Genomic DNA, 26,637 nt, shown 5'->3' with positions numbered 1-26,637 from the left:
ACCTATGAACAAAATGAGGAGAAATCGGCAAGGTTCTGCTGATACATTGGATATAATTTCCTCATTCCAAATTATATTGAATAAACGCGGAATAATTTTTCTATTTCGATGAATGCATTTTGCTGTGTGTAATTTTTAACTTGGTGCATTGTGCGATGATCAAAATTTTGAACTGCCGAGTTCGGCTTTCCAAGATTGCAAGGGAACGCATTGCAGAATTACGAAAATGTTGCGTGATTGCGCATCACAATTAAAGATATTGTCTCGTTCCGCCTCGCATAAATGGCGCCTATTCCTGCTAGTGACTTACTAGTATTCCGCGTTAATAATGTCTCAAGGTTGTTGTTATGCATCATAAAGATGATGCATGGTTATGCATCATAGGGATGTTTCGTGATTATGCATTATGAAGGTACGTGTTGCTTGGTCATGCGTCATAAAGATGTTATGTGGTTATGTATCTTAAATATGTTGCATAGTTATGAATCAAAATGTTTCTTGCTCATGGTTAATTGGTCATGCATCATAATTACGATTCAGGGTTAATCAGCATTAAAATGTTAGACTTTTGTGACCCAAGCAGGCACCTAACAAAATTTAGAGTCGCCCCAGCTTCTGGTAGTAATCCAAATCAGAAGCTGCCACGTCTGTAAATTTTCTCTGGGTGCAGGATGTCACAACACATCGCCCTGCCGCGTGCAAGTCGGGCTCAGACTCTCCTCCACTGTCTCAAAGATATATTTTCCCTACAATATAAATATCCTAAGTTTTGTTAGCACTGTGCTGAAGTAGGGTGTCTGGCGCTGGCGCTCAGCTTTCGAACAAGTTTTTCATGCGTGGCTTGTCCTGCGTTCGACTTCTGTTGTTGTCCATGAGCAAATTCAACTTCTACGCGCTATCTTATCTACTCTGATAATCGGACCGCTAATTAAAAAATTTAGGAAATTTCTAAAATTCCATAGAAGACCCTGATTATACGCTGTCACTTTGGGATTTATGATTCAATATAGATTATCATTACAGATATCTATGCCTTATAGCAAACAGGTCTGTTTGATTATTTTAGTTTCAAAGTTGTAATCATATATGCTCATTCAAATCATAATTAGATATACCGGAGATTACAACCATATATATAGCCAGTAATATATTGATTAGTGATAGTGCCATGAAATTTTTTTCTTCACAAAAGTCCTCACGTACAAAATCATCTTGATTAAATTAATCATTCATTGGAATGTCCATTGATTAAGCTTAGGTCCCCGCCTGTACGGACCCCAAAGTACAAAGGAAGTCCCATCCTATTCAACGCGGAAGATTTTTTGTGGGCACTAAAGGCCGTGGCTACCTACAGTCATGACCACGACGCCAGGTCTAGATAGGGACAAACTACATGAATACTTACTTATTCGAGAACAAATTTTTATTCGAAAATCATGTAAATTCATGGTTATAATTCAGCAAACTGATATTCTGTCGTAAATGAACAAACAAAATCAAGAAATTCAGGAAAAATTGAATTAAGAAAGGAAGAAAAATGTTCACCGCATTGCGTAGTCTGGATGCCGGATGGATCTTGGTCGAACTGATTATTAGTTTTCAGAGCGTTCTGAAAGTTGCATTGAATATCATGCGCATACGATTTAAATTCAACAAATTTACGTTGAAAAATTGTAATTAACCTTTCTAAAGGTTGGTAATCAAGATAGTTGGCCAATGTTTAAATAATCACACGTATTATCTCATAATTTGATGATGAGAGACTACCAGTTCACTACCGTGAGATATCCTCTATCCTCTCGTGAGATATAGAAAAAAAATAATAGCCACAAATTTGCCAACATTAATGATAGTATCTACTAGATATTTTAGGGAAATCTTAAAGACCATTTGAACAATTTGTAATTTTTCTTTCGAATTCGCGATTGAGCTCTTCATCAATTGAAAACGAAAAAAAAGGAGCCGTTCATGGCCTCTTCTGGAATGTTGTTTTTTGGGATAATATCTCACATGAAGACATTGACGACTATTACTGATGTTTTGAATAAATTATCTATATTTATAAACTTGATTATAATTATATTCACGCATAAACTTGATTCGTTTTGCTTATGTTTGAAGGAGGGAAATACACATTTCATAAATGCTTCACATATTGATTTATTAATTGTATATTGCCAAAATAAAGCAGACGTCTCAGTGACATTGCCTGATGAATGAAGGTTGCACATGCGGTAAAATTTTTCCCGTATTGGTGTTGAAACGCAAGAAGTATGATGAACCTGATGGATTATTGCGGATAGCTTATAGTCTCGAATTACGCCCAGTTGATACTGGCCGCCGTCATAATGTTGGTCAGATTTTTTATTTGACGCCATGTTTCGTAAAAACACCGGCAATATCTTTTAAAAGTTTCAATATATTGAACAATTTCATTTCATCAATCTTTAAATATGATAAATTATAATTATAGGTTTCATGACTGTCTCAAATGAGGATGAAAAAACATTTCAGTTTTATGATTTTCACAGACCAACAAACGGTCAACTCGGTTGGCTTCTTTCGCAGTTAATCTCGCGCTGTCAGACTTCGTTCCCACAATAAATTATATGATTTCGTGGGAGTGGCGAGCTTCATTGAAACTCGTGACGCGAAAAATTGTAACATTTTATAAATCTTCAAAATTTCGCAACATTTTGAAAAGTAGCTTGAAAAGTTTATTGAAGTTTCGAACTCATGAAGTTGTTCTTGGCATGGGATATCTACTATAGTTACCGCAAAATTATTTAGTGCCTCTATTGAAAAACAATTACAACTAATTAACTCGGAAAAAATATCTCCACCTTCAGCTCTAAATTCATTAAAAAATTCACCATAGATATAACTCTAGTCGACATGATCACGTAATTTAGCGTTTTTTTAAATATCTCGGAATGAAATTGATTCATAATGCTACTCACATAAAGTAATGCATATCTGAATAAATAGATCAGTACTCACTGCAGTGAGTGACAGAGAGCGCATTTTCTCGTCCGCCCGTCCGTGAAGTCACGGACAGACAGACGGACAGACGGACGGACGGGCATGACAAGTACAATAGCGCCTTTTTCTATAAATGAGAAAATGCGTCAAAAACACACGCTCTCCATGATAATTTTCTATGCTTCGATCAAGCTTTACGCTGTAATTTAATTTTACTCATTCTATTTAAAAACACTGTTTTTAAAACATTGTTTTTAAATCACTGAAATACATCCAAGTTTACGTATTGACATGCTGATTAATGAAAAAATAAGCCATATCTGAGATATTTATTACTTATTTAGATCATTCGCTTGTAAATTAATCCCAATATAAAATTAATTTTTGAACCATATTCAGTACATTTATTTATATCTATTTTTAAAATAAATTTTTTGTAGAAATTGCTCAAATTGCAGCTCCATGCGGAAAAAATGTATCAAATCATTCATTCTAATCTTCATGCCGATCAAGGTATCAATGTATCTTATTCCAACATTCCATACGCCATCCATTTTTCCACACGCGTTTCATTTTCTAGCTTAACTTTCATCGAAAAACAGCTTGGAGCTGAATGAGCCTGAAGCTTAACCTTTTTCAAGATAATTTCCAGTCTTTATATCGTTACTCGAGTAAGATTATTGCATTTCACTCGAGGCAGTGCAGCTTCTTCTATTTTTTCTTCCCCCATCGTCTCTCTTGTAAGCAGTCAACGCCACGTGGTTGCGAGGCTCGCGTCTTCAGTGAAAGTCGGCAGCGATCGGCGGCGAAAAAAACTTGACATGACGTCCGCGTGCCTGCGCCCCGCCGGGCGTGGAAATATTCCTTGGAATTGTGTCTTGTCGATACAGGATAATGGTAATGCATATAGAGTAAGGATATACAAGATAAAGGTATATGGTAGGATGTATACATATACAGGATATGGGCAGTGATTATAGAGTAAGGATATACAGGATAAGGGTATAGGGTAGGATGTATACATATACAGGATATGGGCAGTGCATGTAGAGTAAGGATATACAGGATAAAGGTATAGGGTAGACTATATACATAAAGAGGATAATGGTAGTGCATATAGAGTAAGGATATACAGGATAAAAGCATAGGGTAGGATGTATACATATACAGGATAATGGTAGTGCATATATAGTACTAATAATTTTTAGGTATGTAAAAAGAAAATCCTTGCATGTTTGATCATGAGGAGCAATGAGAGAAAAATCGTATTTCATTAATTATGTTGTCCACCGCAGTGAGGGAACCAGTGCATAATTGCTTGTGAGGTGGCATTAAAGATTATTAAGTCATGGAGAGAATAATCACACCAGATTAATTATGAGGGGCACCCAGAGAATACCCGTGCACAGGTTATTATGAGGACACATAGAGAATTTATTCACATATCATCAATTATTAAGGAAACCTAAATAAAATCCATGCATATAGTTGACAATTAGTGGCATTGTAAGAAGAGTTTCGCTTCGAAAGCTAGCAGACACACATAAAGAAAATTCATAGGTGATTTCAAAAGTTATTGAGAGAATAATCGTGCATGAATATTTATGACGGTCAGCGGAAAGAAAAATAGCTCCGGGTTTTTGTGATCGACACTATAAAGAAAATTTCGCATGTGTAATCGTACGAGACACCAATAGAGAAAACGAGCATTGTTATTATGAGGGTCAATGCATGCATGCAGCACATATATGAGTTATTTCGATGAACACTAGGAGCAGGGACGTGTTCTTAGAACAATATACGTTTAAAAATTACTTTTTTATGACAACACTTCTAAAGAATCCAGTGTTTCCAATGTTACAAATGTACAATGAATTTTTAATTTTATTTTCGATTATTAAAAAAATTAATTTTTCAATTTTTTAATACATAACATTTTTTTCAAAATTATTTATTCTGTCAATTGATTCAAAATTCAATTAAATTAAAAATTATTTATTCTGTCAATTGATTCGTGCATTGCCTCCAACTTCACACAAGTGAGCATAATTTCATATAAATTGGACAGGTAAAAGTGTGTAAAATATCAATTATAAGATTTGTAGCTAACAAAATTATTTTTTCAGTTTTTTAATATTGAAAAAAAATTTATTCGTGAAATTATTTATTTCATCATTTGATTCATGCATTGTCTCCAACTTTACGCAAGTGTGCAAAATTTCAGATCGATAGGATAAGTAAAAGTGTGTTAAATTTCGATTACAAGATTTGTAGCAGACAGACAAACAGACAAACAAGAAGTGAAGTTAAAGCGAAGTGTTGTAAAAAGGAATGACAATTTGTCTAAATAGTGACACACTTTCTGAAGATAACACTGATGACTCCTTTTGGTGGAAAAAACTGGGTCAGGATTGTAGGAATATATGTCCAATTCAAACATAAATGATTGAAAATTCGATCATGGGAATAAATAAACGAGTTAAACAAGATAAACCTAGCCTTTTTATAGCCCCGTATTTTGGTATTTCATTCAATTTCAGTATTGCCTTCAGCAATAGATTCAAGTACATTCGTATTAGACGTTTGAGACTTGAGAATCAAGAATTAATTTTTCGATGATCGAGGTTCAAACCCTTTCTCCTGGGCAAGATTAACAAACATAGCTAAATAATTAAACAAAAATTAAAATAATTAAACAATAATTAAAACAGTTAAATAATTAAATTATGTAAGAATGACTCGTCTAGGCAAGTATTATTGGAAATAGAACAACACAATCGAATATACAAAAAAAATAATATATCACAAGCTCAAATTATATCTACAAACAAAGATTAAATCTGTGATAAGCTATTATGTTCAGGAATTTCATATAGAATTGGAATTTTAAGTTCATGTTTGAAACGCAGAAGCTGAAAACAATTTTGCAGATGCATGTTATCTTACATTCATGCATGCATGTTAGCAATTAAGTGTGCATGTTTTACCTATGCATGTACAGCTTACGGGAGTTGGATGCCGATTTGTACGCAGAGTACGAAACAGATCTGAAGCTTTCAGAAAAAAAATAAAGCTGTCACTTTGAAAAGTCGATTTCAAGGTTATGGATGGAAGAATACTTTTTCTTGAATATATATACGGCGTTGCTACGATTTCATTAGGTAGATTTTCACTAACTTTAATGAGAGTAAATTGGGGTGAAAAATGCAATTTTAATTATTTCCTTGTTCATCGTTATCGTCCGCATCTAAATATTCGTCGAAAGGAAGGCATATAAAGTCAGAAGAAAAGTCTAACTGATCCCGAAACTTGTATATCAGTAAGCGGGATAATTATATATAAATTTATTGATATTAAAATGTAGGGGGTGATTGGAACATTCTGGTTGCTTTTTTATACTTCTATCATTATAATTTTTCAACTGTCTTAGTTGATTAATTTCTTAATTTTCTTCAAGGAGACAAAATTTTGAATGTTTTATGTACCACTCTATATGTACTAGTTAAAAAAAATAAAACGTATATATAATAATATGGTAAAATCAAATAATAATGCCTATTTTTACGCATCTTCAAACCTGCAAATATAAAAAATAACGCTCAACATGGGCAAATTCAAGCACTAGACAGCTAACCCTCATCAGAAGATTGGTAAAAGCCAACATGGCAATGAAGCTAAAAACTTCCCGAGATCAGATATTGATTATTGCAGTTCTTTTGCCGATATTCCTGAAATATAAATTCTATTTCGCCGATACGCGATGGTGCTATAGACACCTCAGAAATCGGCAATGTTTTTACACGCGGACTCGGCCTTTTGAAAGCCCACTCTGTATAAGGTACCAATCAGGATATTTGCCTATTCATGGAATTTGGATTCCATGCACATTCAGACAAAAAACTGCAGGATTCATCGAATTTCGAGTCTTAAAAGCCTTTTTTCATCCAGTGGTTGAAGTGAGTGTATGTTAGGGGACTAACTGAAAAGAAACACAGGTGCATGACACCATTACATTATTGGGTTCTCAGTCGTAACTGGAACAATATTCGAAATATTCGTGTTCCATACATAATTTAATATATTACCGAATTGCGTCACAAATTGAAGTAGAGTGAACACTCCTACTCATCCAAAAGATGAGAAATTTCATAGTTGTATTTACTCAGCTGCTGTTTCTTAAGTAGACTTCGTGAACTTTCCAACTCAACTTTTAGTTATTTACTATACGTTCATGTTATTAAAGTAGTCGAGTATTGCAATGTAATTGTGTCCTTAAGTGACGCAAGTTAAATTTGAATTTCGCGTCACGTATTTTGCAATTGGAAACATTCTAGGTTATTATGAAAATAACTTTCCACAAAGTTAGGAAATTCTTGGTTGAACGGGTATATGTATCCGTTGTTCATGACAAAAGTTATTGGCTGAGCATCAAATTAAATATCGTCATTTAAGAGGAAAGTAAATAATGTCTATAGGCTACGTTCAAATACAAAGTATACTTTCAAATGAATGCAAAATGTAACTTGGTTATTTGGCTGCATGGGCTATTGCGCAGCGCCGGCGAAATTAAATAACAAATTAAAACTAATAAAACTAATATGATTTTAATTTTTAGATGTGCGCTAGTCGCTGGGTTTGATTTAATGTGCGCTAGTCGCTGGGTTAGTTAGAATAATGATATCATACAATATGATGTGGTAGCTGCTTCGATTTTCACTGATGCGCGACATTCCAAAGAAATTGAATAATTGCGGGCAAGTGAACCTCGAGGAAAAAATTAATAAACGAAAGGATCATTCATTTTCATATGGGAATATTAGAAAGATAACGACTGAATTATTTCTGGTTTTCTTCTATTTTGTGGCTGATTTTTCGAAATTGACTGGCAGAATAGATAAAGAATCGCATATTTCTCCGGCATTTTCATTACTACATTACAAAACCTGGTTCTACATTTTTTTCATTTCGTTTCTGTCATATTGAAATAATATTTACAATAAAAGGTTAAATCATTTGTTCTCGATATCGAATTGAAACGTTTACTATTTTAATTTTTAACCGCCTTTCCTCTTTTTTTATAGATTAACTAACCAGTGAGCCCTGTATTGCTCGGAAAAGATTATCGATTAAATTTAGAACCCCACTCTCTATAATCCCGTCATTCCGAATCCCGTTGATGATTATAAATTTAATGAATACTAATTAACGGAAGATCATTTTAAACACACATGTTTTAAAAAAACATCGAAGTCCCATTTCGCTGTTACTTCACATATGAAAACTTATTCCGCGATTTTAAATTAAATTTATAACTACTAATTTATTATCGAATTTTAATTTTACGGTTATCCTTTATTTCAATTGAATTTTCAGGTCCAATTTCCCGAAACGGTAAGTATCTTTAATGCGCGCTCGAACAGTCCCTATTTACGGTCCCATGCAAGCTCTAAACAAACACACACAAACGCACAAAAATGTATTTTTTTATTTATAAGATAAGAGGTCAACCCTGCGACTTTCTGGATACGGTATGCTTGATATATGAGATTCTCTACCTGTTTTTAATTGAAAGTAATGTAAATTTAAAAAAAGGCCTTGCAACTCCTTCTAAAACTCCCAATTCACAATTTACAGGCATTTTTCCATAAAATGTTTATTCGTTTCGTGCTGAATTGGGCTCTTTTCGATTGCGGTACTCAAGTTAGAATTTTTTATGTAGAACTCTTGATTCAAAACGCGGTAACATCGTTTTTATTTGACTCAAGATTTCTGTTAAGTTCTGTTATATTTTTATTCTTTTAAAAATAAAAATTGACATTGATCGAAATCTAAGCTGAAACCACGAATAAAGCATAAATAAAGTAAAAGAGCACATGAAAACAAGCTAGTAAGATTATGAACTAATAATGAACTAATAATGAACAGTTTGGAATAGAAAGCTATCTTTCTGGTTTCTGAGGAACAAGTGAACCCTGTTGATGAAGTTCCATAATTAGTGACGCAAGCGTTGGAAAGTGAAGCGAAGTTAAAGCGAATCCAAACTAGATCACAAAAATTACAAACAGAAATGTGTAGAAAAACCATTTTCAAGTGACTTTCGTGCGACTGTTTTCATCTTTCCTCATAAAAACATATTAAAAACTAGTAATTTTATTTCTTTCTTCATTGTGCAAGTCACTGGTATGAAAGGGTAATATCTGACAACGTAATCGTGTTCGACAGTTCCCTGATCTCCATGTACAATCCTGTTATACAATAACAGGATTGTACATTGTTTATGGGAATGTAATTGTTTACAAGATGATGTAAACAATATAGATTGTTTACATCATCAATTGTTACGAAGATGTAAACAATAATATAATTGTTTACAGCTTCGAGTTACGCTTTGCTTTCGAAATTCGATTATACGGATTAAGATATTTAATAGTAACTAAAGAAATTTCTACCAGTGCTTTTATAAGAGTCTGAAGGTAATCAGACTCTTATTTGTAAAATAAGGTAAAATTTGTTTCCAGAGACTGCTTAGGGTGCCTCTTTTTTGTATTTGCTAAATATATTTTAAAACAAAATGTACGAATAAATAGTTTGCCACGATGACAAGATTTTTTTTGCACAAAAAAAAAGTATTATAATATGGAAAATATAAAGCACGGTCTTCAGTGTCCAATATTTTCAGTGGCCAGTTGATAATACGATGAAATACATTATAATTCGTGTTGCTGAACGATTTATTTTGTCAATATAACGAATGATTAGTGTGACTCGGGAAATTTACGCCCCATTTATAATAATAGTTTACTCAAAGAATAGGCAGTTTACTTAACTTTCCTGCCTTTTTTATGTCCTATTTCATTGCCATATCAAACTATTAATTAAGAACATTCTCTTAAGCAAAATATACTCATTCATTGTTTTAGACAACATTTCACATTTCTTAATGGAAATTCATTATAATTATACAATTCGGACAAATCAGTTATACGATCAGGATCCAGTTAACAACGTAATTCATCCGGAAAATTAATTGTTAGTCTAAAAATATTTATATATATCATTACAATTTTAATGATCATCTAAATTATTGAATTGTGTACTAAAGCAAGTAGCATATGAGTATGAATAGAAGAGCACCTAATACACATTAAAAATTAATAGACCTATAAAAAATGGACGAAAATTTGTACCAGAAAATTCATAAGCCAAAAAAAATCAGTTTGCAGTTCTGGCTAAAGTTTCCATCCGTAAAATATTCTCTTCTTGTATTCAAACCACTAGCTGTCGTTATAAAGCAACGAGTTAAGTTAATTACCATAAGTTAGGGCATGATTTAAACTATTTGGTGTTGGATCAGTTTTTAATCAAGTTCCTGTTTCAATTTCAGCTCACGGTCCGAAAGTTCGACCTCCCCTTGTCTATAACACCGCGTCCAGCGCAGCCTCCTATATTCCATCTGAAAACCAATTTAATTTTGGTCAAATGATAAAGAGTGTTGCGATCAAGTCCACTTGACCATTCAACATTAAATTTTAATTCGTTTTGAAACATTGAAATTTCATGATCTGCTGATTATCCACTAATTATTTTCATTTTTTCAATGATTTGTCAATATATTATCAATTATTTTCCAATAAGCTCGATTTCTCTTATTCCTAGTCAATTCATCACCGGTTTTTCGTATAATATTCCTGCATTTCCAAAAATTAAAAAAATTAATGTCCAATGCATACATTACTGTTTATTTAGCACTCTCTTAACCATCTTTCAGAAATTTGCGTTCGTTCCATTCTCGTGCAACTGCCATTTATTCCCTATTCCCTATTTTTTCGCATAATTTCATATATTGAAAAAATCACGCGTATGTCAATTGTTATTACCTGTACCTTCTGAAAATATGTTTAATGCACTTCTCAGACGTTTTATAATCTTTTACTAATGAATTATGAAAGAATTATTCTCCCACTTCAATAAATTCACTGTACACACCTCAGAAATTTCACAATGAGTTTTCATTCACTCCTAGATTAAATTTATTTATTTTCTCCAAAAATTAACACGTATTTTGCAGATTTTAAGCTAATTTTTAAACCGTGTAATCGTATCTTGTGACGCTAGCGCGGTGGGCTCACACGTAGGAAAGTAAATATAACATGTTAAGCCTCATCTAATTATTTTTTTTAATTCATTAGAATTTATTAGTTTGTGCTATCACAATTGGGTTATTCACCTTAGTACTGCGTGTGTAACCTGAGGGCAGAATGTATGAGGCGGAATTAGTATCCAGTAATTCGGCTGTATCTGTGACTACATAAAAGAAAATAATTCATGATTGATTTGAAAGGACAGTATAAATGACGTTCCGCTAATGTGAACTGCCGGAATGATATATTGATTGAATGGAAAACTGTTTATTGTTTGCTTCAACTATCAAGGGCTAAAAACATTTGCAACTTTACATTTTCCTATAAACATTTCAAATGTTTTCCCCGATGACATTTTGACTTCAATATTAAAAAGCACAATTTTCTCATTACTCGAATTTCAGGATTTCAACGAACCGAAACAGGTTCAGATTTGCAGAAAAATTCTGGCTTTCTCGATTCATAAAGTTCAAAATGTTAAATGCCAGGAGAATAACATGTGTCGGTCTCATAATCGCATTGCTCGGAAAAGAAGGGGAAAGGAAAACCGGCATTTTGACTTGCAAGAACTAATTTCGAGTTTTCTGGAGTATAAAAGGAGGTGCAAGTTGGTCACTTGAGCATAAAAACGGGCGGGTATAACACTGGCAGCGGACTAGTCGAGCAGACTGTGCTTTCTCGAGAGAGATCGCCGGTGAAGTTGCAGAGGCTGCAGAGAATAAGCATGACCATTGCTTCTCTTTTGCTGGTGTGCGTCGAACGCAGTTAGAACTCCGCTGGTGCTGGACAAGAGGGCTGTAGAGACAATTATAACTAATATAAAAAAAATTTAATTTTATTTGATGTTGAGCGTTGATTGAAGAAAAGGGTCACGCGTTTTAAAGTAGAAGAAAGTTATTCATTAAAAAAATAATTCTTCCGCTCAACAGAAAGTGAGAATTGCGTTCCAACTCACAACAAAAGGTCTTATTTTATGTAAAGCTGAGTAAGCGAGCAATGTATAATATGAAAAATTACTAATATATTTAGAGATAATCTTTCTCATTTTTTAAAAATCATGAAATGTTCTTTCAGTCAGGAAAAATCAAAAGATCTTTATTTAATAGTATTGTTTCTAGTGTAATAATTATTTCACTGTGGTTTTGAAGCCGTAAAATTTAAATTACATAGGCTTGCTTCAATTCTAGCTGAAAATTTAAAAAAAAATTACTGCACATCGCGTCTTTCGTATTCGCAAGAAGATATCCGGAATGTGGAAGGTGAGAGCAATCGTCTTTACTATGCACCATGTATTATCTTTAATACGCACCATATATTATCTTTAATACGCACCATATATTATCTTTAATACGCACCATATATTATCTTTAATATGCACCATATATTATCTTTAATACGCACCATATATTATCTTTAATATGCACCATATATTATCAGTGCAAGACTTTTTCCTTGTTTCCAGCCAGAGACGTAGAGAAATTTTAGCAAGAAGTTGACCGAATTCTTATTTTAAGGAAATTTTCGCACGAAATTTCAGCAAGCAGTTGACCGAATACTTTTTTTTATCAAATCCCCACACGAAATTTCTGTAGGAATCGATAAACTTTCGGCTTGCTTTCTTCTAGTCACTGAATAATTCACAATTCTGCTTATCAAATTTAGTTATATTATTCTCGGTTCGCAAACATCGATACAGAATATCATTTAAATCAACTATTCTGGATTATGTCATAATTTGGATTTTGTTATTTAGAATTTGTACTTGTCGATTATAGTTAAAGAACTCTAGTTCAAAATATCAGGAGGTTGATACTATGCACAGAGTAACCTAAGTTTCAAAGTTGACTCTTGATTCCGTTCCGAAAATTCAAGCTAAAAAATGAATTAAATTTTCCATAAATTTCATTCATCTTCTTGTAAATTCCTTCAACACAATTCACAATTTTATCCGGAAATTTTTCTAAAAATCTGTAACAAGGATCGATGAAACAGAATGCTTTTTCCCTAAACGTTATTTTAGCTGCCCATATAATCCCCTAACTGGGGAATATTCCCCAGTTAGGGGAATCAATTCAATCAACTATCAATTCCCCAGTTAGGGGAATCAATCGAGAATCAACTATCAATTGATTCTCGATTTCATCAATTGTATCACTCAACATAACTCTGAATTTTCTCTTTCATATCCCGCATGCAGGAAGCGGCCTCCGGTAGTCTGGACAGAAAGCCAGTTTTTTTTTCACACTGAGCCCACTTTCTTCCTCATCGCTGTTGACAAAAACCCTTTAAGATCGGAATAAAATTATAATCGTCATTTTCAAGACCCGTTTCACTGAGAAAAATTACACTGTCACATTTCAATTTAGTTATAATCGTAGGCTTCTGTTTCTAACCTCACCTAAAACAACATAATTAAACCAAAGGAACTGTTGATGCAATAAAGCAGCAAATAAAATCATCTAACACACGACATTAAATATTATCTCATCAACCAACCCCGATTATTGCAATAAATACACTAAAAACTTAATAGCAAAGAAAACTCCACAAAAATTCATAGTATTTATTTTGTGGAGTTTTCTTTGCTATTAAGTTTTTAGTGAATTTACGATTCAAGCAAACGAGTGAGATTATTGCAATAAATAGTTAAATGGTAGCACACTAACGCAGACTTCACAGCTAAACGCGAAAGCGGACCAATATTAAGACGGCGCAACGACGCCACGCATGAAACCGGTTTTGTTTTCTTTCTGCTTCATGCTGGATTTTGACAGCAAGTCTTTAGAAATCAGCCCGGGTAATAGTGACCAGGAAACTACTCCGAACTAATTTTTTTAGGCATACATCACTGCAGAAGAGTTACAAGATTCAAGTCTTTAGAAATCAGCCCGGGTAATAGTGACCAGGAAACCACTCCGAACTATGTTTTTGTTGGCCTTCATCACTGCAGAAGAGTTACAAGATTCTTACACCCCAAAGAAAATCAATTAATAATTAATTAAGTAATTAAAAGTTTAAATTAATTAATAAATTAATGATTTAAGATTTATTTAATTTATAGACTCATTATAATAATTAATGGCTTATATTAGGCGCTGAAATTTAACTTTTTCCTTCTGAAAGCGTCATGCAGCAGCGCTTTTCCTATCCCGTCCCTTTTCATATCAAAATCAGTCGTATGCACTACGGACCAGGGGCCATACTTTCAAAACTCGCTAAGTGAACGTAAGTACTTACGCTCTATTTTCTTGTCTATGATTGGTGGATTTGGCTTGAAAGGCTATCAATGATTGGCTGATGAACTTACGATCTCTTAACTTTTTTGAAAGTATAGGCCTGATCCTTAACACCGAACAGGTATGTACTATAAACCCGTTAGACATTTGTTTTGCATCGTCACTGTGCGGCACGATGGTCAAGATGACGCTGCTGTGTGACATGCATATCACACTACACCTACACAGCGCGCACCATATACAACAATTATATGCAATAGACAAGCTACGCATCTGCTATTCATTTCAACGAAGTACTCGATTCTCTTGTAGTGTAGGAATCGGAAACAAAGTACGTACTGGCAAGCGAGTTCATAGCAGTCTTTCGATTCTATCTGCATTTGAATCGAAAGCGAGCATTTTTTTTAAACCAAGAGCCATGCGCTGTACAGTTTAAGATATGCACGACACTCACACAAAGCGCTCCATCTTTCCCCGTTCATCATAGCCTGAATGACTTTCGAATTCTCTCTCTCTCTGCATTTGAGAGAGAATCGGGAGTTAGTATAATAGATGCGATATTTTTGTATAATCTAATGTTTGAGTGTTGTCTGCACTAGGTCTTAAAACTAATCTTACCACCAGAATAATCAAAATTTACTTCGATGTCATAAACCTACTTGTATATTGTGATGCTGATGTATATCAAGTCAAAACATATACTCATGCTGTAACTTGTTCCCATAAGAGGACCAAGCTGTTACCCACATCAGCCTTTGTGTAGGGACACACATTAATTCAACTGTCGTCAATACAGCACGTACTTTATGTCTATGTAACGACAGTTACATTATGCGGGTTAATTAACCTTCTCCTTCTCCAGGGTGATGGTTAACCTGCATAAGTAAGGATCTCAGCGCTAATCCTTTCATAAACTTGCCAGATTACAGAGACTTTGGTGCTTGCGGGGTTCCATTTGGCAGCTTAATGCTTTAATTAATGCATCCTCGTGTGGATGTCGCTTGCACGACATTATTTCCGATATTTCCCATTGAAAACTAATCACATGATTGTGCGAAATATCCATCATTCCTACAATAAGGAGTATAATTTATTTTTCAATCTTATTTCAATTGCAATTCTGAGAGAATTCATTATTTATGAGTCAATTTTGTTTTTTTTTAAATAAAATTTAGCGAGTAATAGCAAATTAATTAGTAGTATAAACACAAATTTTAGTGTTGTTACTGTATATTCAAAGAAATACGCACTTCAATATTTTAAAGTACGAAAAAATGTTCAACCCTATAGAAGCAGGAGTTAAGTTATAACGTTAGCATCAGTTATTATCGTTATTATATCTCTTTAAATTGTTTATTATTTTTAATTTTTCATTCATTTGGTTCTGGAAGTTCATTTGTTCACTAATGAACGTGCACATGTTTTACCCAAATATAAAAATAGGCAAAAACATTGCTTTATTAAAAAATTGAAGAATTAAATACGTTTTTTTAAATAACGGTTTTATTTTTTTCCATGACGCCTATTATAAACGGGTAGTGAAACCATGAATTTTTTCAGGCTATTCGAATTGATTTGTCATTTTCTGACTGTGATTTCTCTCCACATTATTGAAGAAGTTTACATATACAGGAGTGTGTGCATGAGAGTGCAAGGTTTTAAAAGAATACAGATGTGTTAAGTTCCGACGCAGTATTGTTTGGATAGGAATTGCTAAGCAGGCGTAATTCATACGTTATTGTTTAGATTTATCTGCTCCAAAAATTATATCCTAAAACACTTAACGTGATGATGTGAAATTGAAATTATTAAGTCGTCACGTTAAGTAGCTTCATTATTTTTATATGTTCATATATTTTAATATTTTATGTCTAATTCACAATGCTCTGACCAAAGCTAGTTCTCTCGAAAATCTCACGGGAACAGAGATTAATTTTTTCATTTTTTATTTTATATTTTTCAATAAAAATTTCTATTTCAAAAATAGAAAATTTTTTTCTATTTTTCACAAATATTCTTATGTTGAAGTTTCTCGGCAGCGATGCCAAGTTTTTGGAAAGCTGATTTTTTGGGCTGATTTACCTCCAAATATTATTTTCATAAAGGTGAATAAACCTATTTTTCATAAGACAATGAGATTTTCTACAGTTTTTGTCAGCGAACATTTAGAACTTGCATAAAAATTCACGCTAAAGGGCATTTAGAAAAAAAATGGAAAAAATTAGGAAATTCGTAAAATTAGTTTCTTTATTTAAAAAAATTCACGATAAGTGCATCATGATCTTCCTTATAGATCTAGTACATCTATTGCATTCTATGAAGTTTATGAAGTGTACAATTATAAAATAGACGACGAGTGATTACAGGCACCGTGTCTATTTTTAACCATATAGACTTCAATTAAAAAATTTACTGTACGTCTCACAGTTTTTTCCGAGATTCAGGCCTCATGGTTAAATTTCCGCCGCAATTTAGAATATTGGACCTGTATTATGGATTTCAGCCTTAAGAAAGTTTGAGGGGTTAGCATTTTCAGCTAAACTTATCAAAATTTTGTAAAAATATAATAAAATTAATATATTTCACATTAAATTATGGAGTTAAAAAAACCGTAACGCAGATAATTCAATTATAGGAAGTGCTTATGATAACGTAGTGTGAGCGTGATTCATTCGCCCTGTTCATTGAATAGCTTCATCAAAAATGAAGCATTCGTTCTAAATTATCTAGACTATAAATCACCTCAATTGTGAATAAATTTCCTAAGAGCCCTACATTCAGAACGAAAGAATTAAGTCCCTCTCGTTTTCTAGCGAATAAGATCGACACACTTGTAGGTATTCCTCCAGGAATTCACGAAGTCTTTTATGAAATCCATAGAAAATTTACATACATGAGCACATTAGCTTGGTTCAGATCTTCCGTCATGTCAGAATCGGTACTTAGGAGGATTATTTATAGGTCTCTGCATGGCAGTAAAGAGACGTTTAGGAAGCATTCTTGTTCAAATTNCTTCAGAATTCTTAATGTGCATTAAAAGAAGCCATAGGATTATTATTTCCTAAATGGCTTTAAAGCAGCGTGATATTGCGAGATCAGCTTTAACGGGAATATAATTTACAGCTGAAAGAACATAAAGAAATGATGGAACATTTATTTCAAGGTAGAAGAAGTATACTTGTACAAGAATAAAATATTTTACGATTAAGTGATAACTTCTGGACGTAAGGTTATTAATTTTTCATTTTTCATGACATTTATGTGATTAAAAGTGAAGAAGATTTATTTATTATTGCAATCGATGAAGATTCAAAAAAGGCAGTCAGTTCAAATGAATTTTTATTCTTGTCAGGTACAAGAATTACAATCTTTTAACCTTCTGATGAATGAGATGAAAATAATATAGGCTGTGGTGCGTTAAATTACCATGAATTCGGTCGCGACTGGGCATTGGACAGGATGCATGTGTCATGACAATCAACGACGTGGCATTACCGTGACAGGCCATTGATCAGTGTGATGTGAGTGAGCGTCGGGCGCAGTCAAATCACAGCCGTGATTAATGATCAGTTCGTGTTTAGCTTTGGGTGCAGGGGACATCACTCTGTTTATCTTAAAAAATTATAATAATGAGTAATATTTTAGCTGTTGGTGCTGGTTTCGTCGATTTTTTCCTCTCATATAGAAAAATTATAATAATGAAGGGATAGTTTGAAAAGTTCTGTTCTGATGTGGTCCATCTTTTATATAGTAAAATCTTCAAATATGAGCGATATTGTAGCTGTTAGCGCTAGCGTCGTCACTCTTTTCATTCCGTATGTTCAGAAATCATTACAAAGTCAGCTTAAATCAGTATATGCTAACGCGTTCGCTCTTTTCCTGTCGTATGTACGGAAATCATTACAGAGTCAGTTTAAATCAGTGGGTACTAACACGCTCACTTTTTTTCCTTCGTAGGATGAATAAATGATTGTTGAACGAGCGAGTATAGAAGCTTTTCAAACGACCTCCAAAATGTCTAGAATCAGCTTCGGTAGATACAAGGAAATGTTCCGCACTAGCATAGGATTTAGAATTTTTTCGATCATTTTATTCAATCTGCATCTCGTATTTCTAAGTATTTTTTAGCGTGATGTAAAAAAAACTTTACTCTGAAATTGGTGCTTTTCAGTCGCATTGCGAGCCATCAAAGACTAATACTTTACTGCACAAAATCGAACTTTCTGAACAGCCATGATTACTCCTATATTATTGGCTGCAAGAAATTTCCATCTGGTAAACTAATATTTTTTTTATAAATACGTATTCCAGACAATCGAAGTGAATAAAAAAATTATGGGTTTATAATACAGGTAATTAATAATTACTTCAATATGAATTTATGAACTAATTTACATAAGTAGCTGTCTATACAGCTGATATACAGATTCATCATCATAATTTGAAGTTACGAAGCTTATTTTAAAAAAAAAATTACGATTGCAAGTTCTGAGTAGAACTGCATTCGCATCCACGCAAGCTGTATTAACCGCAAGGCTTGATGTATAGCGTGCTGAATAGTTTGACAGTAAGTGCATCCACGCATGCACTCCTTTCACAAACATTATTTTTTGTCACGATAATTTAGGGTAATTACATCGCAAATATTTATGGGAGCTCGATTTTTTAAAATGCATATAAGTTCATTACTTTGAAATTTTGAAGAATCTATTAACAACCTTTTATAGACGAGTAACTTATTCCTGAAAATGTTCGTATTGCATTACGTTGCCGTAGAACACTGCCGTCAGTAGGTTACGAGTAAAAACTTTGGCTTTCACCAATTTTAATTCCTAGCTATTCGTACCACGTGCCCAAAACTTGTTTCCTCTCTACAGTGTGTTTAAATTTTTTTCTTATCGTCCAAGCACAACACGTTGCCGAGCTTATAAAACGTGCTCAGTCTTCGTCAATCACTTGACACTAAAAGGCTTGGATTGGCTGCACATTGCATCGTTCTAGCACAAATAATATCGTTCACCAATACTTTTTACTAACGCATGTGCACCATTTAATCAATCTATCTTTTACTGCACTTATTTCGTCCCTGGGCCTTTCGTCCGCAGTAGCATCGCGTTTATTCATTTTCCAACCACAATCCTGTAATACCATTCAATAATTATAGATATAGACAATCTATTTCTGAGTTTATTGCGACTCTTCAAAACTTGTTATAAAACTGGTTATATTGTGACTCAAAACTTGTTATATTTAATTTTTAAAACTTGTTAATATTGCGAAGTTGCTCCATTAGTTCACCTCGTGGCAGCGCATCTCTCCGCCCGCGGGGTCAACTGGGACTATAAAGTGGCAAGTTTTCACCTCACCACCCAAGGCAATCGTCCTCACTTTCTTCAGAGTTAATTCATTTTTAGCGCATTTTCTCATTTATAGAAAAAATGCGCTATTGTTCTCGTCATGTCCGTCTGTCTGTCTGTCTGTCCGTCCGTGACCTCACGTTTTCGTCGACGAGAAAATGCGCTATTTCTGTCACTCACTGCAGTGAGTACTGAGTTATATTTTTTGTATCATAGCTGAAGTTCACATATATATCATAGCTGGCGTCAAGAAAGTATGTCTGGAAATTTAATCGCTTTTATTTAGGAAATACTTTTACGACACTGCAGAGAGCTCATTTATAAAGTTATTTACTAAACAAATTTATTCATGAAATCAATAGTAATTGTTATTATAGTTATTGTAGTAATACAATTAGTAATTATAAGTGCATTTAACTGGAGTAGAACAAGAACAAAACATTTTTATAATCGATTGGATGCCACAAGAAAATGTTTTTAATGTTTTGCGGTTCCAGAACTAATTTCAGCAAATACAGCATCATATCTAATAATTTTATAGTTGAAATTATGAAAGCTATGTTAACACAAGCGATGTAGATCACCAGAATCAATCAAGATTTAATTTAAACATATAAGTGCTCACGTCCCGAAAAATGTTAAACTGACATAGATTAGTAAGTAAAAACTTTTATATAACGATATAAACTCCAAAATACGATGCAAGGAAACATAAAATAAATACATCAAATCTCTTCATTAGGCATCGTTAAATTACACTTTTCCTCCCTTTGTTCGAAGTTATTAATCAGGTCATCAAATTTTTCCGCATATTCAGAATGAAAGGATTTAAAAAATTATATGAAGGGTACATGTGAATTTACAATGTATTGCTAAATCTCATAATGACTTTTTTCGAAGAGAGTTCTAAACATTTAAATAAATAAGACAATTAACTGGAACGCTAAAAATAGTCATTACTGGAATTTAGGAATCACGCAAGCGCTTCCTAAATTTTTTTGGACTTAATGCTAGTCTTTTTCGAGGTGGAAATACCGGTAATGGTTATTGGGGACCATTACCGGGGCAATACAATCAGCAAACATTAGGTGATAATGACACTCCATTATTTCCAAACCTCGCATTCAGCCTCAAGAAAAATAGGAAAATGACGCCAGTTTATTGCGGTGCGAATTTTGCTTCGCTGCTGAAGGAACTTCGCTGTTTTGCCAGTTAACTAGACCAGGGTTTTCCTAGATGCTAGAATTTCAAACCTATTGGAAAGTAATTTTTCATTAGTTTTTTTATCGTGATTAGATAACAATTTTATATCTATTACATAATTTATACTCCCGAGGTCGAGTAATTTGAGGATGTAATTTGAAATACTATCGAATTTTCAACTGATTACCAAATTCAAGCTCATGCCGCAGCGTGACTCTACCTGACCTATGTATAAACCAGTTAGCCCTCACCTACATCAATTTTACTGATCTGGATAAATGTCTAGTGAAAAAAAAATTAAATCAATGCAGCAGTTTTAATTCGAAAAAAATTGTCAGAAATCATTTCATGCCATGTTCACTTAACGAACTGAAAACAAATATTTTTTATTTATCAACAATAGTTCTAAGCAACTAAGGGTTTATTGACATAGTGGGATATAGGACCGCGTTGACGCTATAAATTCCATACAAAAATGTTCAACATAGTATGCATATCAGGATTACCCACCTCGGATATCGGATAATATATCATGAAATTGCCACATGTGAGGTGAACTATTATTGGAATAATATCACTGATGTGCTTAGAAAATTTAACATAAATTTTATTGCGACTTCTATTTCATAATTTCCATATATTTGTTATACGCTACAAAGGTTTAGGCTGAGTAGATAATAATATAATAAAAAGCTCCATAAGAGGAAAAGTGTTGAGTTTTCTTCATTTGGCTGAGCCTGGCGCTTGTCATACAGGCATGGCAAGGCAATATTCCTGAGCACGGCTCTCTTTTTTTTGGCCGCCAGATTTTGCCTCTAGGCTCATGGGATTCGGTGACACAATTTTTGCCTTCGCAAGGAACTTCCCTAAACGGACGGGGGCTACAGCCCTCATTTAATGGAGAAAGATGGCTGGGGGCTTTTGACTAAGTCAGCCGTATAGTTCCCGCCTTGACGTACATGAGCTGGAAATTGCAATCCTATACTCATAACGTTATTCCTACCTTGACTGAAGGATCATGAATGATTTATTTCTACTTTAGAACAGAGTCCTCCTTTCTTCATGTTATTCCTACATCATATTTATGCACCAAAGTTCTTAACGATAATCTCATCGAAAATGTGAAATTATTAGTGTCGAGTGGTGCTCACCACTGTATAAACGATGCATAACGTTTCGCTATCGAAGACTAATGCCTACTTGAGCACTGAACTTGAACATTGGGTCTCTGATATTTTGCATTTGGGTCTCTTAAATTGTCGCAATCGACGTTCGCATTTGAGTACTAATGCCTACTTGAGCACTGAACTTGAACATTGGGTCTCTGATATTTTGCATTTGGGTCTCTGATATTATCACAATCGGCGTTCGCATTTGAGTTCGATTTAATCTCAGACGAATATTTACAATGAAGAGGATGAGATCAAAAACAATTCTTCGAAATTTTCTTGAGCCACATTCGACAAATTTTTTCGTATGAAAAATATAATAATAATAGTCGTGTTCAGTTACAACTAATTCTAATGTGAGTAGAACCTCCGAATCGCGAGGCAGTCAAGAAATTTGAGTAAACATTTCAATGCCAGACCTCACTTAAAGGAATTTTTGAACCGACAAATATCAAAAATAAGCAGAGGGAACCGTAATGTCTGATAATCATTCTAATCGTTTAATGAAGATTTTGGTCCTTCTAATTAATTTTTCCCCTTCCATTTTTTTTAATTGTAGCAAAGGTTAAATGAATATTTTTTCATTAAGAAGGAAAAAAATTTATGATTTTTTTTATCAAAAATATTTATGGTGACATCGGTGAATAAATATTATTTCATTCACCTCATATTTCATATTTGACTCTCTTCCTCCACAGGTGCTGAAGACTCGCTCAGCGCTGCTGCTGGCTATGCTCCTGTGCCCACACGTAGGTGTGGTCATGGGAGCCCCAATTCCAGGACCTTTCCTGGGGTTGCTTGGAACCGTGGGTACAACGGCTGGGACAACCGTAGGTGTCACTGCTGGGGCCACAGCTGGGGCTGGAATACCAGCTATCACCACGACTGGAATAAAAGGTTTAGGCGTCCTACCGTACTTAGCTAAGCTAGGGACTGTCGGAAAACTCGGTTTAGGACTCAAGTTTCTCTCCAAATTCGGTGGAGTTGGTTTGGCTGGACTAGGAGGTCTTGCAGGACTGGCTGGTCTTGCTGGTTTGGCAGGCAAAAAGAGCGATGATGGCGGAGATTATGACTACGAAGATGAATATGAGTATCTGCCAGTATATACCTACGTCAGCTCCGAACACTACGGAGGTGGGTACGGTGGGTACGGAAATTCTGTGGCTAGAGGCGGTGATTCAAGCAGAGGGTATGATGATGGGTACTCTTCTCGTACCTACAGGAAATCTTCAAATCCAAACCAATACAGCACAGGAAATTATTTCGAAACACCTAGGAGCAATAGGGTGCCATCACGTTCAGTCTCGAAGTATCGCGGTGAAGGCACAGCATCACCACGAAAAGCCCCAAAAGTTCCAGCTCGGACCAAACGGCAAAACCGAGCTTCAGACTACTCCTCCAGATCCTCAGAGTCGCTGCACTCCGGCCGAAGAGTTCAGAAGAGGAGGCACACAGAATATCCTACTCTAGTGAACGAACCATTCGAAGCTAACTTTAACTCGGATAAGTTTGACACAGTCGACGAATTTCATTTCGGTCGCAGCTACATCGACACTTCTCCCGTTGAGATTATTTATGACTATTGAAGGACATACACAGCCAATGATGTTTGTTGTACAAAGAGGATGTCAGCTATTGAGGGTGTGGGACGAAATATGTGTGCAATTATGGATAAAATAAATGAATATTATCACTGACAAAAGATGTGCTCGTCGTAAATTAATATTGAATCATCCGGGTACATGAACAGAGATGGCCTATTTATTTTTAAATTTATATTTATTTACTCGTATAAGTAACCTATACTGAATATTGTTATATTTATGAGATATCAACTTGTGAGATATTAGCCACTAACTTTAAGGTAATCTTCGGTATACTTGGCGCAATTGTTCCTCAAAATAATAAAAGTATTAGTTAAGGATTATGTATTTTGTCACATTTGCTTGAAATTTCCATCGTCATCCACACTATAGCCAGTAATACGAGATGCTCGATAAGAATGTTTCTAAATCTAAAAAAGTAAATTCATATGTAGCCCAACCACTGTTTTAGGCGGAGAAAATGAATTTTTTGAAAATTTTATTGAAATTATCGGTTTCATTAAATCAAGTGTATATTAAATACCATGAAGTAGGAAACATCGTTGAGCGTTACAAATACGGCTATTTAGCATTATTGAGAATCAAATCTAGAATTAGAATGATAATGGTTGAAATGTTGACTTATTGAAATTGTTTTTTATGAGAGCGATTCTCATGTTGAACTTTTATTTCGAAATGTTGTCATCATTTGTTATTATTGTTGGTTATGAGTAATAGTTACATCCTGCTCTCAAGTCATGCAGGTTCATTACACTTTAGAAAATGAAGCGAATTGGTAATTAAAATCAAATAATATGAAATTTCCGGACCAAAGTATTTTTGCATCATATAATTAGTTTAATTTTGTTTGTAAAAATGTACTGTCATTCATTAAAAATTTCGCTATAAACTAATAATTCAACTTCCGACTGTGATGCGCACAAATGTTAATCTATCTAATTTGTCTCTGGTATACTTTGAATTTATCATCCAAACTTTCTATTATAATTATTCTAAATTCGAATGTTCGATTACATGTTATGTTGTTTCCGTAAATTTTAAACGGTTGTTTCCGTATAAAATTTATTGAAGTTTATACAAAGTTTATAAGTCCTTAAAATTAATGTAAGATGTTAGTGAACTTCATATTTCGTTTGATGGTATTGCTCTTTTTCAATACAATTGTGCCCAATTGCATTTATTTTGGTTCAAAAATAAATCTGAAAGCCTTTTTATGACTTTTTTAATAATTGGTCGCTCTCAGCATTTAGAAAAAATAATTGGGTGTAGAAAAACCCGTAAATGAATTCGCCTGCTTAAATAAGTAAATCAACTGTTCAACATTTTCCGAAGAAAATATTTTACACGTGAATGTGATGGAATTTTAACTGAAATCAAACGTAAGAATTCTAACGTAAAATTTCTGAACAACCATTCAAACAGGAATTTTGAAACTGTGTGCACTATAGTTACATGATGAAAAGATGCCGGCAAATATTGTCGAGAGTTTTCAATAAACCATAGTCAAAATGACGTTTAAATAATAAAAAAAATGACCAGTGGATATGTAATTTCTGCCTGTCATCAAGTTTTTAAAGTCTAAAACTAAAATATATGCAATATTTCATCCAAACCATTCAGTAGAATCAACTGTTTAAATATCATTTGAAATGTAAATTTCAAACGCAGTTCTACTTTCCTTAATTTCTGTCAAAAAAGAGACCCTGTAAAAGCCTCATGTAGCATAAAACGAGCAGCAAACCAATTTCATAGCGCGTTTGTCGGGAAAATGTTCAATTGTTTGACTTTATGCCTGAAATTTTTATCTCTATCTTCGCGTCGTGTTTACGAATATTCCCCCGGCTCTACATCCAATCAATAGTAATACACTCGTACAATATTAACAATATATATCCATAACAATTTTTATCAAAGTCGTAATTGTGTCAAATCCAAGACGTTCAGTTTTATTCACCAAAAAAATATGAACAAATTAGGGCTTATGATGGCCAATACTTTGGGCTTATGCCATGCCGATAATTACATTGATACCATATGCCGTGAATTTATTATCACAATTATATTCAAACACCGGCGCACAGTAAGTAATATGTTAATTTTCATGAAAAAAAAATTTTGGCAATAGTTTCTACCTTGCAAGTCGATAGTTTGAACATGCTAAAGCTTTTAGATTTTATTTTCATGTTATGGGGACCGGGTTTTAGTGACCCATCGAAAGGCATTCCATAAGCAGTGTTACGCTTCATAAAACTTTCATTTACGATCTTCAGTAAAACCTTGACCGTTCAGATCTCGGTTGAAAGCCACGAAAAATAAAAAAAAATCCTCATTGTGATTGGCTCTAAACCTGTCACGTTTTCTAGGCATTTGAGACCGCAGTTCGGGCCCAAAATTTACGTTGTTGTGGTCCCGCGCAGCAGGTTCACACGAAAATAAATAAAAAAGATAATTTTTTCGTCGAAAAAAAATATGGTAAAGTTTCAAGCCTTAGCGGATCTAAATATCGACAATTGCATTCAGCGTTTTCGTGTTCCCGCGCGAACCTTTTTCAATTTTCGTGGTCCCGCGCAGCAGGTTCACACGAAAATAAATAAAAAGTAAAATGGTAAATTGTTTCGCCGAAAAAAGTGTGCTAAAGTTTCAAGCCTTAGTGGATCAAAATATAGACAATTTCATGCAGTGTTTTGCATAAAAGTTTTCTATGAAAAGTGAATTCCTCAATAATATCCATATACCTAGAATTGGAGACAAGTGATATTTTGTGAATCATTTACAGTTATCTAACCATACGTTAACGGTAAATTATTGAGGTTCGATTTAATTGCACTTGGTATCCAATGATTTTAATAGCAGAACAGCAATGTATAGTCTATATTAAAATACGTATAAAATATATAGTGAATAATAAATAAAATACTATAAGGAATGAAAACTCAATACTGTTC

The 26,637-nt window shown here is 33.9% G+C and overlaps 1 protein-coding gene across 1 annotated transcript; it reads left to right on the top strand.

Annotated features, from left to right (window-relative positions):
* Positions 1 to 12,303: 12,303 nt before the first annotated feature.
* On the top strand, positions 12,304 to 24,902 carry LOC108680584. Its single transcript, XM_018169457.2, has 2 exons — positions 12,304 to 12,382; positions 22,787 to 24,902. The coding sequence occupies exons 1-2, from the start codon at positions 12,374 to 12,376 to the stop codon at positions 23,672 to 23,674; spliced, it is 897 nt and encodes a 298-aa protein (XP_018024946.1). The 5' UTR covers positions 12,304 to 12,373; the 3' UTR covers positions 23,675 to 24,902.
* Positions 24,903 to 26,637: the final 1,735 nt, after the last annotated feature.

Source organism: Hyalella azteca, unplaced genomic scaffold, assembly GCF_000764305.2.
Source record: "Hyalella azteca isolate HAZT.00-mixed unplaced genomic scaffold, Hazt_2.0.2 contig5196, whole genome shotgun sequence".
NCBI classification, from domain to species: Eukaryota; Metazoa; Arthropoda; class Malacostraca; order Amphipoda; family Hyalellidae; genus Hyalella; species Hyalella azteca.
This window is presented reverse-complemented; position numbering and strand designations above follow the sequence as displayed.